General features: G+C 37.6%; 1 protein-coding gene across 4 annotated transcripts in view; it reads left to right on the top strand.

The window, feature by feature from the left end:
* Positions 1-20375, top strand: part of RIC1 (RIC1 homolog, RAB6A GEF complex partner 1) — a 53719-nt gene that overhangs the window by 19610 nt on the left and 13734 nt on the right. For 2 of the 4 annotated variants that reach the window (XM_056324705.1, XM_056324709.1), the window contains 11 exons: positions 10636-10743; positions 11849-11991; positions 12229-12365; positions 13347-13438; positions 14521-14609; positions 15642-15786; positions 16277-16325; positions 17424-17573; positions 17928-18131; positions 19582-19620; positions 19888-19998. In XM_056324705.1, the coding sequence (XP_056180680.1) occupies positions 10636-10743; positions 11849-11991; positions 12229-12365; positions 13347-13438; positions 14521-14609; positions 15642-15786; positions 16277-16325; positions 17424-17573; positions 17928-18131; positions 19582-19620; positions 19888-19998 (1267 nt within the window). The remainder of the gene's footprint in view (positions 1-10635; positions 10744-11848; positions 11992-12228; positions 12366-13346; positions 13439-14520; positions 14610-15641; positions 15787-16276; positions 16326-17423; positions 17574-17927; positions 18132-19581; positions 19621-19887; positions 19999-20375) is intronic. The other 2 variants (XM_056324706.1, XM_056324707.1) reach the window with 2 other exon arrangements.

Below are 20375 nucleotides of genomic sequence, written 5' to 3'. Positions count from 1 at the left end.
TGTGTTCCCTGGCTCCTTCCTCTGTGTTGGCAGCAGTGACTATGCAGGTGTGCCTTAAGTAAGGTTGGGTTGTTGACTCAACTGGGAAACTAAACCTGCCTGTCTACCTTCTTCACCTCTCCCTATCCCCTCCCCTGCATTCCAGTAGCTTAGCTTGCATGTTGGCATATAATAAAGGCTGGCGTTAGAAAATGGTAACCATGAAGTAGCACTGACTAGCAGCAGTGGGAAGCTCAAAAACACAGAGTGACTGCTCAGCGATATTCATATGATAGTTCATGATAAAGCAATTGCTTGCAATGTTTTAATTCTAATGCAAATGTTAATTACAGCTTGTCTAGCTCTGTCTTATGTGGTCATTTACCTATGACAGACAAAGTGAGTGGGAAGGTGATTATTTCTCATAGAGTCATAGAATCATTTAGGTTGGAAAAGACCTTTGAGATCATAGAGTCCAACCATTAACCCAGGACTGCCAAGTAATACCAAAACTGCTAAGTCATGGCCATAAGCACCACATTTATGTGGGTTTTTTTTTTAAACACTGTCAGGGATGGCGATTCCACAACCTCCCTGGGCAGCCTGTTCCAATGCTTGACCATCTTTTAGTGAAGAAATTCTTCCAAATATCTGATCTAAACTTTACCTGGCACAATTTGAGGCCATTTCTTCCTGTTGTATAGCTTGTAACGTGGGAGAAGAGGCCTACTCCCACCTGACTACAACCTCCTTTCAGGTAGTTGTAAAGAGCAACAAGGTCCCCCCAAGTCTCTTTTTCTCCAGACTAAACCACCCCAGTTCCCTCAGCTGCTCCCCACAGGACTTGTGCTCCAGACCCTTCCCCAGCCCCGCTGCCCTTCCCTGGACACGCTGCAGCCCCTCTACGTCCCTCCTGCAGTGAGGGGCCCAAACCTGAACACAGGGTTCGAGGTGCAGCCTCACCAGTGCCCAGTGCAGGGGGACAGTCCCTTCCCTTGCCCTGCTGGCCACACTGCTCCTGACACAAGCCAGGGTGCTGCTGGCCTCCTTGGCCACCTGGGCACACTGCTGGCTCATGCCCAGCCGGCTGCCGACCAGCACCCCCAGGCCCTTTCCCACCAGGCCCTTTCCAGCCGCTCTGCCCCAGCCTGTAGCGCTGTGTGGGGCTGGTGTGACCCAGGTGCAGGACCCGGCACGGAGCCTTCTTGAACCTCATCCAGCTGGCCTCGGACCCATCGGTCCAGCATGTCCAGATCCCTCTGCAGAGCCTTCCTACCCTACCATCAAGCAGATCAACACTCCCCTACAACTTGGTGTCATCTGCAGACTTACTGGGGTCACACTTAACCCCCTCATTTCAGGTTGTCAATGAAGATACTAAACAGGACTGGCCCAGCACTGAGCCCTGGGGAACACCACTTGTGACCAGTCACCAGCTGGATGTGACTCCATTCACCACCACTCTTGGGTCTCATCTGTCCAGCCAGCTTCTTACACAGCGCAGAGTGCATCCATCCAGGCCATGAGCAGCCAGTTTCCCCAGGAGGATGCTGTGGGAGATGGTGTCAAAGGCTTTACTAAGGTCCAGGTAGACAACATCCACAGCCTTTCCCTCATCTGCTAGGTGGGTCATCTTGTCATAGAAGCAGATCAGGTTTGTCAAGCAGGACCTTCCTTTCCTAAACCCATGCTGGCTGGGCCCAGTCCCCTAGTTGTGCTGCACATGCCACGTGATGGCACCCAGGATGATGTGCTCCCTAACCTTCCCTGGCACAAAGGTCAGGTTGACAGGCCTGTAGTTCCCTGGATCCTTCTTCTTGCCCTTCTTGCAGATGGGTGTTACATTGGGTAACCTCCAGTCTTCTGGGACGTCTCCAGTTTTCCAGGACTGTTGATAAATGATGGAGAGTGGCTTGGTGAGCTCCTCTGCCCGTTCCCTCAGTATCCCTGGATAGATCCCATCTAGCCCCATATACTCTGTGTAAATGGAGCAGCAAGTCACTGTTTCCTCCTGGACTGTGGGGACTTCATTTTGCTCCCCGTCCCTGTTTTCCAGCTCATGAGGGCTGAATACTCTGAGGGTAACTGGTCTTACTATTAAAGGCTGAGGCGAAGAAAGCATTAAGTATCTCAGCCTTTTCTTCATCCTTTGTGGCCATGTTACCCACCGCATCCAATAAAGGATGGAGATTATCCTTGGCCCTCCTTTTGCTTCTGATGTATATCTTTTGGCAGTGGCCAGCTTGAGTTCCAGCTGGGCTTTCACCTTTCTAATCTTTTCCCTGCATAACCTCACGACATCCTTATAGTCCTCCCGAGTTGCCTGCCCCTTCTTCCAAAGGTGGCAAACTCCTTTTTCCCCTGAGTTCCAGCCAAAGCTCTCTGTTCAGATCTCCTTTTTGAAGAATGTCCAGCCTTCCTGGACCCCTTGGCCCTTTTGCAGAGTACAAAGATGTAATACTGTCCTTGCATTAGTTGTGTGATAGGACAGCTGCTGGAAACAAGTCAGTAAAAACAGTGAAATGGATGGACACCAGTTTCAAATGTAGGTCTCCACACTTTGCATATTTTGAGGTAAAGTTTTTTTTTGTCTACTGTTCTTCTCTTTGGACACATCCACAACATGTCCGAAAGTTAAGAGGTCTTGTAGAACATCATCAGTTTCATGAGTTGTGTTATTTGGTTTGTGTGTGTGTGTAGGGTTTTTTTTTTGGTTGGTTGGTTTTTTTTTAGCTAATGAGCACACTTCTGTCAGTGCTTCTGAAAGTTCAGTCTTAATCTACTTTGTAAAATTATGACTTAGTTCTTAATCTTAAACTGTCCATATCTACTAACTTTTTATAAGTGGAGCAAAGCCTGTTCTCTGTATCCTTTCTTACATAATAATGACCAAATGTGACAGAAACATAAAATTTCAGTATAGTGACTACAAAATAAAGTAAAACTCTCTTAATACAACTTCAGCTTGAACAGAGTTCTTAGGCAGCATAAGTTAACATAATGAGGTGGTTGTGCACTGGAAGGACACACCAGTAACATCCTTAGCTGCACCAAAATCCTGGTGCAAGATTTTCTGGTTTAGTCAGTACCCTGAAGTTGCACTTGCTAGGTTTGATTCCATACAAGTGAGAAGATTAAGAAAGGTTGTGTTTAAATTCTCTTGTCAGCTCAGTTCTCATTTGAATGAAATTATATATTTTACTGTAAGTAAAAAAGGAACATCAGAAAAGCAGGTGATAAGGTATATGATAGACCACCACTTTCTTGACTTTAGTTACTTTTGCAGTCTTCCAGATGGGGACACTGGTAGCTGCAGTTAAATTACAGTTTTATTTGGTATTGGCATTTTTTAAGTAACTTCTTTAAAATTTGCTTGATAGTGGTTTAGCCTTGATTTGAAGAAAAGGATCAAAAAAAGTTGCTGAAAATAAAAACCACTCCTCATTTGTCCATATGGGAGAGGTATGTTTGTGGAGAAAAAGTACAGTCCTTCCACTTCATAGCTGTTTGTTACACGGAGTTGTTACTATATATGGCTGTTGAGCAAGATGATCCAGAAGAGCTTGCCTGTATTTGATCTGTTCACAGAACTATTCTAGCATAAAGTTATTGTGTAAACTGTAATTACATTTGCAAAATTTTTCTGCTGGTACAGCTTGAACGAAATGCACGAAGATAAAACAAAAACCAAACCTGCCTGGGGAATAGAAACATTTTTCCTGTTTATAGCGCAATACACGTAGAGTATATCTAATCACAGTATGATTTTTGTGGGTTTTTTTAAGGGTCAGGTCTCTTCTATAGCAATCTTTAGTTCTGGTAGAAGAATCAAAGTGTGAGTTGAGGCTAAGCTATCATTGTGTTTGAATGCAAGAGTCTCTGCTTCCCTTATCTTTTAGTAGAATGAAATGACCAGATTTTGGAAAGTAAGGTTGAGTGAACTCTCCTTGCCCCATGCTATTGTTTGTTTAAAACTGGACAGAATCAAGAGTCTAGGAAAATTGATTTCCTGTTTGAAAATGCCCTTTTGGCATGACTTCCTCCTTTTCATATCAGCCTATTGTAATGGTCTTTATATTCTGAAATTAAATGTTTTAGTGGAAGTGCTGGAATTCAAGGTTATCAGCATTTGTTCCTGGAGCCCACAAAACCTTTTTAAGTTTGTTCTATCAAAAATTGAGGGCATAGCTCTTACAAAATTGAGAATATATGAAGAACTTTAAGATGGTTGAGGGGGGAATGCTTTTTAAATGCTAGCTATTTTATACCTTCAGAGGTTTAATCAGTTAAATAAGGAACTGACCTGTTCAGCTTTATGCACATTTTATGTAAAATCTATTATTAGGTTAATGTGATAAAGCGAGTGCTGATACCATAAGTGCAGCATTCTGTTACGAATTTTGAGTATTTATACTTATATTTAAAAAACAAGGAAGCTTTTTAAAACTTTTCTAGAGTTGATAGTTTTTTGTCAAATTGTAAGATTTTAGGAATGTTATGAAGTGTAGTTGTTCTATTGAAGGAAATATTTTTGGCTTTGTTGATATTTGGCTAGGAATTCTAGTTTGTTCTTGGAGTGAACAGACATTCATGCGCAATGAAAACCTAAAGTATCCTGCTTAACTTCTTAGACTAAAAACAGGGGAAAAGGCAGTAATTGTGTGGTTTTGTTTTGTTTTCAAATTGAGCCACAATAGTCTGCAGCTTCATTCCAGCTCTTAGAAGCTTTGCTCCAGTTCAGAGAAGACTTGGAAGAGAATCAGTATTGGCCATTAGCCCACATTCTGGGATACTTTCCTCCAGTGAGCACAAGTACAAAGTCCTGCTTCAATTAGTTCAGTCTGATTTTACTACCATATTACCAAAGCCGTTACAAGAAGAAACATGAACAAAACATATGTATGGCAAAGCAAATAAAATTAATCTCCATCTGTGATACACTTAAGAAAAGTGGCAGTGCATACAGGCTAATTTGTACCTTTGTAAGCTGTGGCAAGGTATAGTAATATCTTTTCATGGAGTTTCCAAAGGAATTTTACAGATATTCCTTTGTTTCACAGTGATGAGATGCAGCAGAGGCTTCCCTGTACTGAAATGTTACTTACTTCTCCTTAGAAGTTTGGCAAGGAGAGTCACTTAAGATTTGTCACTTGAAGAGACAACATGTGGTGACATAACACTGAGGGTATTTTTGCTTTTAAAAAAGACAAAACCTAAAAAACTTTACATGGCTAATAAACTAAACATGGTAATTGGGAGATTCTTCTGCCTCAAGATTTCATCATATCCTCAAGTGGAGCCTGCATGTGGGGAATGGGGGGAAGTCATGTGAATGTCGTGTAAATCTAGAATGCAACCTCAGTGCTGTAGAGTTTTATGTACCTGAAAATGCTTTAAAAATAAGTTGCTTTCTGACCAATATGGGCAGGTGAACAAACCTAGTGTTAATATTCTAACCAATATGGGCATGTGAACAAGCTGGTGTTAATATCCTGGTTTACAATACAGCATTGTTGCTTATATGTCTGTATTCGTGTCCTACTCTTTCTGGCACTTTTCAAAGCTTTTTCCTTTTCTGTAGTGAGATGGTTTATAGGTGCCATAAATTACCTAATCAGTGGGGATTTTTTTTCCTGGTTCAGGAGATTTAAGATTAGTGTGTACAAAGGTTTTGAACTTTAAACTCTACAAGGGTAACTGATGAGGTGTACAGTTAATTAACTTACTAAATAATTTTTATTTGGAATTAAGCTTGTGCTAAACCTTTAACAGTGTGGTTTTCCCCGTAAGTTGTTTTTAGTATTGGTTGGAAAATTTATTTTTAAAACTAGATTACTTGTAGAATTTTTGTTAACCATTATGGCACTTGCTAGACCTTGATGTGGTTCAGGAGGCTTAAAATGTCATCAAGAAATCTTTACAACTGCAATAATGATTTGGTAAACCATTTAGCATTTTTACATGAATCGTTGATTAATATGCTAGCTAGTTATTTCTCTTCTCAAGCCATGGAAACCTGTTACTACTGACTTGGGTTAAAAAGGCTGTACTAAGAATTACTTTTCTAAACCCTTATTCATTCTTTATAGTTCCTGTGGGCTTTCTTTAAATCTTCCTTTGTCCCACTCTTGCCAATCTGTGTGCATATAGCTGTGGATCCAGCTGGGTAAATTTCACCTTCAGCTGGTGGCTGCCTACACTGGATGGTGAAGAGATGCAGGTTTATGGGTGAGAAGACTCTAGACATATGGAAATCAAAGCTCATAGTGTAACTTGTTTTACTTGTTTAAGAACCACTCCTAAAAAGCATGGTGGACAGTCAATTATTAGTGAAGAATCACATGTTCAGAGATGATGATGCAGGCTTTTTGAATCAGGTATAAAAAAAATTAAGTCCTTAGCTCTACAGATAACTGGCTAACTGAAGTCTTCGCATGAACCAATTAAAAAACAGTTAATAAACATTGCGTAATTGTGCTAATGCAACAATAATGGCTGCTCTCAGTGTTTTGCTTTTTGTGCCATCAGGGAGAGCAACGCAGACTTCTTGGTGGTGTAAATTAATTTAGAAACATTTTGCCCTTTTTTTCTCACATGTATAATGCTCTTAATAGTTGAAATATCAAGGCATTGGATTCTTTTTCTCTTTTCCAAGAAGTACTACTGAAGAAACCATTTTAGCAGCAATGATTCAGAATATCATAGCCCTGAAGTAGTATAAAAATATTTGATACTGTTTATGTCAGTTATTTTTTCAAAAGATACTTACTGAACAAGAGTTTTTTCAGTAAAATATCTCCATTACTTCCCAAGCAGCTATGATTTGACTAGGGGGAAGGGATGCTACTGACTTGTTCATTGTTTCTTTGTTTTTTAATTAATGTAGTACCTGCCAATAGCCACACTCTTTTCTTTTTGGAAGCATAGTATTTGACTGTGGGAGCATCTCTGAACTTTTCTAAACTATTATCCAGCCATAACATCTACATGTATTATTATGATTACCCCAGATAGTAAGGTCGAAACTTAAATCCTAATCTAATGCTATTTCTACCTCTGGAATAGAATTCTCCAGTAATAAGCAGAAAACAGTGAACGTTATTTTGTAAAACTGAACATGATTTTGAAATACATAGAACAGACTAAAAAAGATAACATGTTATGTATCTTAATTGCAAATTATAAAGTCCTTAAGTACATCCTTTCAGATTTTGCTGTAATTAACTTCTTAAGTATTTCTTAGTTGCTTCTGCTAGCAGTGACTATGTCTGGTAATGATGTTTCTGAGTAAGTTTTGCCCATGGATCGTGGTGTACCACTTAACCACTGTGCATGTAGTGGAGGACAAAGTGCAGCACTGTGCTGCTAGAAAAATTTGCTGGGTGGTGTCCTGTTTCCTCCCTGAGCCTACCCCACACCAGATAACAAACTCAATGAAATTCTTCCTCACAGACCAGGGGAGGCTAGGTCGCTATGGTTTTGCATGGTGCTGCCTCTTTCTTGAACTTAGGATGCTTAAGATTTCTTGTTGTGGGGTTTTGAAGAGGCTGGGGGGGAATTAAATACAATTCTCCATTTTCTCATTGTTGCATCTTGCATCATGATTTGAGCTTACAGGTTTTTCTTCTAACAGAGTCAGTGCTACTTGCAGAGCCAGTTCTTCCCCTGTTAGGGGATCAATGAATACAAAGGAATTATGACTCCATACTAGGAATTTTAGCAATTCACTTACTTATAGGCTCTTCTTTCATTTTGAGGAAGTCAGGTTAGAACTGAAGCAGGAGAAGGTTAATGTGGGGAAAGCTGAGAGAATTGGAGTTTGGACACAGGGCAAGCTATTAAGGTAGACTTATATTTACCATTCCTCTTTACCATTATTTAAAAGGTGATCCATGAGATACAGTTGTGTAGGCTTTCAACATCTGAAAGACATTTTGTTACACCAAATAGTGCTCAGTTTTCTGTGAACAAGCGTATCACTGATGACATGCTAAATAGTGAACAGACAATGAACCTGTTAGTTTAAAAAATACACCTTAGTCTTCAAGATGTGAAACTTCCCGATAAACCTTATATTCTATGTTTAAAAGAACAGCCTGCATTCCTAATCTTTACATGTTTGGGGGTTTCTTGGATTGCAGATATAGTGGGAGATTTTTCTTAGTTCTGAGTGTTAAGAAGTTTTATTCACAGGTTTAGTTACATTAACAGATGGCTGTGCAAACAGAAGTGAAGTTATATTTGTTTCGGCATGCTGCTGGTTGGTCACTGGAATGTGTTCCTCTCAATTCTTGTGCAAAAGTGAGTTACTTAAAAGTTTGGCTACAAGCAGGTGCTGATGTGGCAACCCAGAGCAAACATTCTTTCCTGCTTCCGTCAGCAGTGCACATTCTTCGTGTAAAGGTCAAAATGACTTAACTAGTATGGCTGACTCTTGCAGATGTGGACTATATGAACGCAAGTGTGCTTGGATTTTGCCCCTTTGCACCCATGGTAAGGGTTTCTTTTGAATCGATGAATTTGACACATTCTTTTGAATCGATGAATAATCACAGGCAATGCATTAAAATACTGACAATTGGAGTGTCAGTCATGATGATAGTGCTTCAATGGAAGAAGGTATGCTCTGCAGATGAAACTAGCTCATGAAACTGAAACTACTTAAATATTCTTGTAAACTATTTTTAATAGAGGTATTTAAAGAAAAAGAAGCTTGCCCACATGGAGATTTGAAATTTCTCTACTAGCAAAAGTTGTCTTTTAAACCTTATTTTTTCCATTCTGGCTTTGTATTTTGTGCTATGCAGAAACACTGTGTTTATATTTGGTTATGTACCTCAGTCAGTTACAACAGGCATATTGTATGGTGTTATGTAGGTAATATGTACAACAAAATACCTGGGGTTTTGTTAAGAGTGTCTCCAACCCCCAGGATGTTGCATTGCAGATAGCGACTTAGAGATCTGAAGGAATTAATCCTCTATGTTATATTATTTCATCTGTGAAATCCCTGACTCTAAAAGACAGCAGGCCAGATTAGGGGGATTTTGCTTCATGAACTTCAAGAAATGCAGTCTCATTTACTGTTTAAAAGAACCCACAAGGCCATAATGCTAGTATTAACTAGCCACATTTTCTTTTTAACTTGTTTCAGACCTCCTGTCGGTCCAGGATAGCTACGTTACATGAAGGGCCGTTTTTTCCCCAAGACAGCTGTATTTTTTTGAAATACAAACATTTTAGTAATGTAATGTTTGTACAAGTTACCATTTGTGGGTGGTAGATTAACTAACTAACCAACCTTACAGTAATTTTTCTCATTTTCTGCTATAATCCTTCATGGTCACCATGGTTTTGTTCTGAAAAGATGTTACTGCTTTGGTCTGCTAATTCCAGAATGTCAAAGGTTGCCTTGGCCTTACCTTAGCTAGCATGTATCTTTGTCCTTGCTGTGTAAGAAAAGGTGTAGTGTCCATCAAACAGTAACAGGTAGGAATTTTGTGTTTAGCTCTAAAATGGTAACGGAATTAAGGCATTTGATATTGACTGTGATAACCAAGGCAGGAAAGAGATTGAGGCATCCCTGTGGTGTCAAGCTTACCTAAAACTGCAGCTGCTTGGGTTTTTGCCATGTCTTGGGCAGTTGCATTGGCTACCCTGGTATAAAATAGAAGAAGGGTTTTGTCAGTTAAAATCCAGGTAAAGATTAGTAGATTTGTGTATGTATCTCTTTGTTTCTAAGTTATACTAAACTCTTAACTTGTCTGCAATGCCTGTTTCATGCATAGTTTGCTTTGTTTACTAGCATAATGCTCATGACATGGATGAGCTGGATGGCATGTTACAATACTTAGGATTGTAGGTCAGTTTTCATTTTTAAAAAGAAAAGTTAATGAAATGTGTGGCACATCTGGTAACCCAGACAAATAAGGAATATTTTATTGATACTGTATTGAGCTTTAAAATAACTGCATTTAGAGAATGAAATGTGAAAATTAAAATGAGGAAAATAAAACCTGAAAGCTTTCAACATCTAGAAGTTGATACTGTGTAATGGTCTGTTTAAAGGAAGAGAATCAGTGCTTAGTTATCGCTTTGTAACAGGTCTTAGGTTTACTCTTAATTTGTTATAGGGAGGTATATTCTTAGGAATTACTGTAATAAATGTCTACCTGTTGGGTTATGCATGCTGAATTAGTAGTATAAATATTGATCTGGCAAAAGTAACTGAAGAAACATGAATGTTTTACAGTCTGTAGGGTCTGTAATGTAACTTGAAAAAGAATGAATTGGAGATACATAAAAATTCAACACATTTAATTAATGGAAACTGTTGAATACCATTTTACTGATTCAGAATTTGCATTAATATATATCACTTATTTTAGGATTATTAAGGTGGGCTACACAGTTATTTTAATGTTCATTCTGTATTCATTGTCTTATTTTGTTTACATAGTCTTTATAGGTGTGTAGGATAAGACAGACTAAAGTTTTTGCACTAAAATTATGTCTTAGATATTAAGTATTGCTTGTGGCAGGTTGCGCATGAGTGTCTGGTGTATATAGGGGGGAAAAAAAACTGGGAATGTAAGTAACGCTTAGCTCTTTAGAGGGTCATCTTGTTTCAGTTGTAGTATTTCTCTTTTATTTTAGAGGAGGCCCACATCTAAAAGGAACCCCACATTATAAGGAAGAACAGTGTGCTCCTTCATTAAACCTAGAAATGAAGAAGGTGCTGGACTTGCAAGCCTCTATCACAAGGTATGCTCACTAATCATGTCTTAAGAATTCTTCTGCATATAGTGGTTACTAGTTGAAAAGTGAAGGGGAAACTGGATGGAAAAAAACCTTTCTAATAAGTTTTTAGACTTATTAGTAGTAAGAACTAACAGTTACTAACAGTAAGTAAAGAGGTGAAAAAGTAAATTGCTGTTTGAGAATTCTTTCTTTCTGTGCTTGGCTATACTAATATTTTTGCCATATAGAGGTATATAGCACATGTACATTCAGTATTACGTTATGTTACTATAAATGTGTTTGTCCTTTGGCTCAAAGTATCGATTAGCAATTTCATGGGGACATAGGTGCATAAGAGCAAAACTGTACGCAACATTTCAGCATTTCTCCAGCTGCCTGCAGAGGGTCCCTATCTGTCCTGGAAAACCCTTTTGTTCACCTCTTCCTTTTTTTGTGGTGATTGCCTTCCCTATAAGTAAGCTTTGAACATGCCTAATAAGTGTGTGTGAAAAGTTGATGCAAATGTGTAGCATTGGGATGGGGTGGAAAAGTACAGTTTGGGAAGAGGCCCCACAGGAAAAAATGGATGTTGGAAGAAATACACTGTGTACGAAAAAAGCTTTCCTGGGAAACTGCAGGTTGTTATCGCATACAAATAGATTAACAGTAGTTTTCAGAATTTTTGAGATGTTTGGGGAAGGATTTAGGAAAAGTCTAGTTTCTGCTTCATCAATGAACTTAGACCACATGTTACATAGTGTTGTGGATTATTTGCAGCCTAGGCAATATTGGTTATTTTCTGGGATAGATGAATAACCTGACTGTTGGCAGCAATGTCTTATGTTTAGTCAAAAGTATTAAAATTATCTTCAGCAATTCATACACCGGTTGAACAATTACTCACACAATATGGACCTTATTGCTGGAGAAAAATAAACATACACCATATTTTGTCAGCTTGGTACCTTCTAGAGGATTTAGGGACTTAGTTCGTAACTTATTTGATGTAACTTCTCAACATGGTTGCTGATATAAGAGGTGGTAGTATGGTGTTTGTTACAGTAATTGATCCTTTTGTGAGTTTGATTTGAGATGCCATTTTTTAGAGAATGACGAATACATTTGTTAGTTTGCAGTCCACGATAGAGGATCTACTTGTGGCTACTGCTGATGGATTTCTCCATCTCATTCACTGGGATGGTATGACCAATGGAAGGAAAGCCATCAACTTGTGTACAGTTCCATTTTCTGTGGACCTCCAGTCTTCTCGAGGTAGGTTTTGGGGTTTTTGTATTGCTTATGATAGTCAACTATTGGCAAAATACTGCCTAATATAAAATGTTATTTCTGTTCTGAAGCAAAGATGAGAAAAATGTGCCTTTTGTAAATGTGAACAAAATAGCCTATTTAAATTGGGTTTCTCTGTGAAGCAATAAGTAAACAACTTAAATGACTGCTGGCTTGCAGTATCACTGTGTTCACATATTTTAAGTTGGTGATATTTCTCAGCAGGTTCACTTTTGGGCTTTGAAGATGTTTATGTCAGAGATATGGAATACTGTGCCACGCTTGATGGTTTTGCTGTTGTTTTCAATGATGGCAGAGTTGGTTTCATCACACCAATGTCAAGCAAATTCACTGCTGAGGTATATTTCCTTTAGTATTTCTAGCATGCACTCTAAAATAAATGTGTTTCCCTTGGTCTCTGCATTTCAGTTAGCTTTCTACTTCAAATAACATTCAGCTGCAAAAAAATTTAAAAGTTTGCAACTGCTTAAGAGGTAACTTTCATACCATAATTTAAACTAGATTGGTTTAGGGCTAGTACCTGCTTATGGGAGACCATAGTTGATAGTATATTTAATATTTTCTTTTTGCTACAAAATATCATTATAATTCTGCGGTCTTCTTACTGTCTCTGTGACAGACTTCCTGTTATACGTGGGGAGATAAGAATTGGTTTCTCCTATGGCAAAGTATCATAGGTGCTATTTTTAGCTTTTAGCCATAATCAAGTCTAACTCTTCTCATAGTGACAAGCATACTTCACAATCTGTTTTAAAGGAATCGTTTCCTAGTTCAGTCTTTTCTTACCTGTAGTTCACCCTACAAACTCAAATATATTTTGTGATTAAATATCCTTATTTTGATTACAGAAAACCCAGAAGAATTTGTGTAGTCTGTCCCTAACTTCACACATTTAGAATATTTGTGATTTCAGCTGTTGCAGATGGGGATTTGTTTTCTTGTTCCGTGTTTTCTGTTCGTCCTTAGTACCATCTGCTGCTGTTGTTTTTTTTTTTTTAAATGGAGTATCAGGTGTATCTTTGCCTTATAGGTGTTGACTTGCTTTGATTATTCAAAGCTCTGATAAACAGTTTCCTTACATACTGGCATCTTTCTGTAATTTCTGTTAGGAGCAATGAAACCAGTTTTACATATACTGGATTTTGTTTATCTGTGCCATGTCAGTTAATCTTGACATTTGCAATAGAAATTTCTTGAGGTGATGAAGGTCAGCTGGCAGATCTGTAATACAGCATACATGGGTAGCACATGGGTAGAAGCTGACTGTCATGAATAAAAGCACTGTTAGCTAAAACCTCTGTGAATTCCTTTCTTTACAGCAGCTCCACGGTGTCTGGGCTCAAGATGTGATTGATGGAACTTGTGTGGCAGTAAATAACAAATACAGGCTAATGGCATTTGGATGTGCCAAGTAAGTTTTGTAAGGCTGGTTCAATGCAGGGGACAACCACGGGAGGCGGGGGATGAGAGTGGTTTAATTACAAAGCTTAAGTACTAGTTTCTTCTTACAAGTTGTGCTGCCAGAGCTATAAAGATGAAAGTGATCAGTCTTCCTAGAGATTATATAATCTACTGTGTCAAGAAGTTGGGAGCAATGACGAAAGAAACGATTGCCTGCTTGAACTGCTGTTGAAATTGGTGCTGGCTGGACCAGTAGCAAGGATTGGAAAGTGTAGCTGTCCCAGTTAATTTCAAAGCAGGACTATAAAGTCAGTTCTAAGCAGTTAGTTGTAATAATACTGGACAAGAATCAGCACTTCATCCCCAACTGAGAAAATGCTCTGTGAAGCATTGATTTGGTCAGGAAAAATGTTGCCTGTTTGCGTAATTGGGTATTCATAAACTAAATGTTACAAAAGTACTTTAGTTCTGGTGTTTTGCTTACTGCTCCTTCAAGAAGTTCTGTATAAAACTACTTCAGCTGGTCTAGAGTGCAGCTGCTTGTTTTTTTGTTGGTGGTTGGTTTTTTTTTTTAAATTGCATCTTATATATTTCTTTTTTATAGCATTTCAGAAGATCTGGGTAGTTTAGTCTTGAACTGTCTTCCTAAGAAAAAGTACTCTTGGTAGTAGCAACAATGCAGTGTGTTGGTGTTTGCCTCTGAAATAGGAATAGTGACTATAATTCATTGATCTTGGTATGCATTAGTACACTTCTGATCAGCACTGAGTGAATACTGACTTCCCTCTTGGATTGTCTTGCAGTTGGAAGCCATAGATATTTGTGGTTGTGTGTGTACACATGTGTTTATCAGAGAATGAAATAGTCTTAGTGCATTGGGTTTTCAAGGGCCAGTGTTTTGGGTCCTCCACTACCTTCTGGAAAGTATCTTACAAATTTGTTTCCTAAAGTTCTTTGAGTGTTACTTGACACAATGTTTCTGTTCTAGATAAATTTGGTATTGGTGAGAAAAAAGTAGATTATATTGACCTCTTGAAATTGATGAGAAATCCAAATGGTCTATAGTCTTAAAGCATGTGTAATCTCTTCCAGCGGCTCTGTGCAGGTTTATACAATAGATACCACCACTGGCGCCATGCAGTTTTCTCATAAATTGGAGCTGACACCAAAACAGTATCCTGGTGAGCTACTCTTATTACTAGAATTTTCCAGCTATTTTTAGGGTATTAAAGAATATTTTTATCCTTGGCTAGTTAACAACTATTTGTTGTTTGCTTTATCACTGATGGGATTAGTATTTACTCTTGCATGTTTGTAGTAATTTACTTTTGCGCGTTTGTTCTTTAAGCTGTTTGCTTTTAACTGACTTTTGGATGTGTTTCATATGTGCGGGTGTGGGGTTGTTTTGGCGTTTTTTTGTTTGTGGTTTGTTTTTTTTTTGTTTTTTACTAAAACTGAATCTGAGTTAGCGGTTTACAGACTTGCTGCTTCTGGTTGTTCCTTTTTAAATGATGCAGATTTTAGTAGTTCCCACAGGTAGTCTTGAGATCACTTTACTGTTACTCACCTGAGAAAATGAGAGATTATTGTCAAACTGTTAATGAAATAATAGAGGTATGAATTAACTTGAAACAACTGACATGTAGGTTGATTATTATTATCAAAAAAAAATGAGTAATCCAGGACCCTGCCTGAGCTGCAGTGAACAGAAGCTCAGTGGAATTTTTCATGTAGTAATGATGAGTGTTGTGGACTTGAGAGTGAGGAACGTACAAAGTGGGCGAATTGTGTCCTGAACTGAAAATCTGTGTGCCTACTAGGTTTCAACAAAAAAATCCAGTCTGTGAACAACAGAGTTTTACAGTTGTGCTAAGTGCCAAAGGAAGAGGTTTCGAGGATGGATATAAAGTCTTCTTTTGTCTAAAAATTGTGTTACCAGAATTGCAGTTCTATGGTTGTGTCATAGCACAGTATATTTCTCGCCTTTCTTGTATATACTTAGTTTCATATGAAACCAAACATGTATTTGAAAGAAAACATGCATTCATTTGCTTGTTCATGTTGCCAATGTCAGTTTGATGAATGTAGCAAAAAAGTTAATTGAAAAATCAAATGTTTATTTCCATGTATTTTTGTTTCTACTCTTATGGTGAAAGCAGTTGGAGGACATTTAATGTTTTTTACATGGTATGTTATTGTCTGTTTTTAAACAGATATCTGGAATAAAACAGGACCTGTTAAACTAATGCGATGGTCACCTGATAGCTGTGTTGTGATGGTGACCTGGGAATGTGGAGGCTTGTCATTGTGGAGTGTTTTTGGTGCTCAGCTTATCTGTACTTTAGGAGGTGATTTTGCGTGAGTATCTTTAATGAAATTGTGAAATGCTTTATTGGAAACCTTTATTTTTCTATAGTTAAAATCATGTAATTGAAAACTAATTCACCAAGTTAGCTTTTTTTACATCTTTTAAATTATAATTCCTTAGATATTGGAATCATTGAATAATATTTGGGAGGGGAACTTTTGAATATAAATGAAAATGTATTATTTTCTTTTTGTATTGGTCTTTTTGGCTGTAAAAGCAAAGCACCCTAAAAGCAGGCAAATATTAAAATTTCCTCAGTGCCAGTATATATTTGCTGAAAAAGTGCTAACATCCAGAAAGCACAATTCAAACAGTTTATTCTAGACATCTGACAATTCTATGGCCTTTTATGCAGCGTCATGGATCAAACAGGCTTTATAGTTTCAATATAGAGCCCTATGACAGTACAAAGATAAGAAGATGATTTCTTATTTTGATGAAGTTATTTCCACACTCAAATTTTTCTGTTCTGTTTTTAAGGTATCAGTCTGATGGTTCCAAAAAGGACCCTCTAAAGATCAGTTCTATGGTAAATACGAATGTAAAAATACTGTAATAGGATGGCTGTTAATATTTTTAATTAGTCTTAGTAAAACAGATTTTCAGTTTTCTGAAAAGTTTTCTTTAGCTTAATTTTAAACAGTAAGATGCCTTACTTACTTAAGAGTAAGATTCAATACACCAATGTTGTATTGAAGGAAGAGGTAAAAGGGACAACTGATGATTTTTTAAATACTCTTTTTTGTGTATATGCCTGATCATGAAGTGTGCATGACATGCCTTTTCTTGGACTTGATTTTAATATTAAGAATGAATGGTTTTTCCTTAATCTTTTGGGTTTTTTTATTCTGATGGCATATTTCAGAGTACAATGAGGCACAGAACAACACTAATTGTAAATGTATTTGTTTCCCTAAAATGGCTAGCTTACCTTTGGCTGTTAAGTATCTCAACTCAAAATATGAATTCAAGAGAGTCTTAACTGCTGTTGTTTCAATACAGGCTAACTAAGATGAAATCCTGCTAGTACATGAAAAAAACCACATTTTTCAAGGCCTCTTTTACAAACCATGATGAATTTTGTACAATACTTCTAAAACACTAGATTTTATTTATGTGTAGCTTAGGTGCTATGAAGATAGACAATTTTAAACATGCAGCATATATTTGCAAGGACAGTACAATGTACCTTCTAAAAAACCCCAAAGATTGAAATTCTGATACCATTAAATTTAATGAACAGCCAGTGTAATTCTGGGGATCGGGCGTTTTTTCATACCGGATTCTGTTTGTGGATTTTTTGTTATTTGCTTTCAGCTGCAAGCTAAACAGTCTTCATTACTTATGTGGATGTCTTACATAGTTACTTTTCATTTAATCAACATTTTTTATGTAAAAAAGAAAAGAATTTAATCTAGGTTCTTACCATTCCTTGTGGACTTTACTGCTGTGGGTTACTTACGATTCCTACAATGATTTTTTTTTTAAGAATACCAAACTGTGTGGTTTTTTGCCAGGTTCATGTCTATCATAAAATTAGTTACAGTAAGTTTCTGTAGTTCTTGTTTTCTCAAAAACTATAGTGTTTGGGTTTGGGTTTTCATTATTGTTATTCTTTTACATTCAGACCTGGGGATCAGAAGGGTATCATCTGTGGGTTATTGATGGGAGTTCTTCAAACGTGAAGCCTGAAAGAGATGCAAATAATGAAGCTCACCAGTTTGGTATTCTGCAGTTTCATTTCATCAAGAGTGCACTCACTGTTAATCCTTGCATGGTAAGATTTTTGTTTGATAAATATATCCTTATTTTAAAGCATATTTTCAGTTTTCAGGTGACCTTGAGTTACTCTCTTAACAGGTTTTAAAGTCTGCTTTGCAGCCATTAGGCTGGTCTTCCTTTTTTGTCATAGAGCCTTTAATATAGTACTTTGAATATATTGCTATGCAATATTGTAACATAAAACCTACGAGTACGTAGTGATAAAAAACCTAAGAACTGCCTTAACACTTACTGTTCATGTTGTTTACATAGAACCTGTTAATATATTGATTGTGTGTTTTCCTTTGTTTTCTGTACATGGAGTTCAAGGTTGCTTTTGGGTTTTTTTGTTGTTTTGTTTTTAATGTAGAGTAACCAGGAACAAGTCCTCCTTCAAGGAGAAGATCGCTTATATTTGAACTGTGGAGATGCAACCCAGGCTCAGAGTCCCAGAAATGCTTCAGCACACTCTGAACATAAGCCTACCAGGGAGAGAGGCCCATTTTCGGATGGCAGTTTAGATTCTCAGGGTTTAAGCACTTTACTAGGACACAGGCATTGGCATGTTGTACAGGTAATTGTTGATGGTTGCCCATATGTGCTTTGTGCTTGCAAGAGTTTATAGGGCTGGAATTAGCAGCTGATCACTGTCTGCCATACCCTTTTCCTCTAGTATGAGATCATTGCCTTTTAATTGGCAATTGGATTTCCTCTGGTACGGCTTTTTCTTACTGTGAAATGGTAAAAGAATGTTGACTATCTCAGCCTTGTGGCTAATGGGTTTGCATTCTGGCCAATAAAAAAAAATACAATGTCTTCTTGACTTCAGGAAGGAGTAGTTAAATTACTGTCCTGGGCTTTGAAAGGGAGAATAAATGCAAAATGCAAGAAATCCTTTAGGGATTTGTTCTGTTATTTATGCAAATTGCTTTAAGCATATTCAGCTCATGAACATATCCTTCAGACTTTGGCTATATTTTCAACCAGTCTTAGATGGCATCTATTTAATCATGTAATTAAAACTTCACAATATCAAGCTTGCAAAGAAGAATTTCCAGAGGTAGTAATGGGGCAGATTCTATTTTCTCTGTAATATGGAGAAAAAATTAAATAACCTTTAATCTGTAATGTTATTGTATGCTCTTCCATGCTTGAATTGGTAGATATTTTTGTAAATAAAAGTTTTTAAGAAGTCCCCCCGATTTTGTTTTTCACATCGTACCTGAATCTCTATTATTAAACAGCATTTGACTTGAGGCATGTATGTCAGGTTCTAGACACTGTTGAATCTTCCCTTAGCTGGCCAGGTAGCTCTTCAGTCTTCTGAAACTGGCACAGGAGGGGAAAGTCATCGTTCTGTGTAGGAGTAAAACTAACACAATTGGAATTACTAGAGTGAGCAACACACCCATGAGAACAGTCAGTGGCTGGTTAATGAAAGCACCTACATGCCTTGTATCAAACCAAGGGCTGGAGTTTGAACCTGGATTTGTATCATTCCATGTGACATGAAGAAACCATGTGACATCCAGGATCAAGATTTAATTTGTCATATCCCAGTCAAGTGCTCTCATAACAAGGCTTTTGGATGTGCTGATGTGTACCTCTGATAGGATTAGAAATTTCATCCCAACACTGGAAGTCTCTCCTGAATGCTGTGTTTTATCAAAACTTGTATGTTCCCTTGAAAGGTTCTAATGGGGGAGAAGTACCTAGCAGGGGAGAAGAGCAAAATTTGACTAATAATCTGTAATATAGTATTGGCTGTTGGATGTTGTTAAGGTATTTCTGTGTATCTTATGTTAAAAACAGGCTAACATTTAGGCTTCAGTAACTTCTGGGGTGAGGGGTGGGAGAAGTAATTGTATTTAAAAAAGAAATCCCACCATTAAAAACCTTTAAACCAGTGTTTTGGAAAAACGTGGGCATTGTGTACATTCCTTCAGAACGTTGTAATTAATCATTACTTTAATGGTGCTTGGTATAGTTACATGGGTTTGGGTTTTCTCTTTGTTTTCTTTTAGATTCATAGTACGTATCTAGAGAGCAACTGGCCTATAAGGGTGAGTATTTTAAGAATACATTCTTGTTCTTTAAAAGTACTGGTTTTTTATAACTGTCCCTTACGGTTGGATGACTCTGGAAGATGAAGTCAGTGTTTTAAATTACAAAAAGAAGAGGATGTATTGAGCAGTGAAGTAGAAAACATGAAGATACTTTACAGGTTTTGACTCTTGATATTATATTGCCTTGTGGTGCTGCGCTTGGATAGGATATATAATTTAAATAAGCTCCTTCCTGAAGTTTTGGGGTTTTTTCTCTTTAAACAGTTTTCAGCCATTGACAAGCTTGGACAGAATGTAGCTGTTGTTGGCAAGTTTGGTTTTGCACATTATTCTTTACTTACCAAAAAATGGAAGCTATTTGGAAACATTACCCAGGTGAGAGGCTGTAGTACTTTATTCAGGTATATTGGGGAGGTTGTACTTGTTGGAATGTGACTCTTGAAGAAAATTAAAAAATACCTTTTTCAAATAAACAACAGCCTGTAGACACACTTGGGATTAGAGATGATGGTTTTGCATGTGTTTTTCATAAAATGGCTGAAATGCTTATCCTGTGGCTTTGGCATAATAATTTGTGTCTGATTATTAAAAGGCTTCCAAATCTGAGTGTGTATAGTCAGACACTGCCATATGTCTTATCTGAGAGTTTGTGTGAAGTACAGCTTTAGATGCTAAGCTTGTAAATTCTGGCCAAAAGCAGAAAGTTAATTTGAGAGAGTTCAGTGATGTCAGTAGCATAAGGAACTGTGGAG

Source organism: Falco biarmicus, chromosome Z, assembly GCF_023638135.1.
Source record: "Falco biarmicus isolate bFalBia1 chromosome Z, bFalBia1.pri, whole genome shotgun sequence".
Lineage (NCBI taxonomy): Eukaryota > Metazoa > Chordata > Aves > Falconiformes > Falconidae > Falco > Falco biarmicus.
This window is presented reverse-complemented; position numbering and strand designations above follow the sequence as displayed.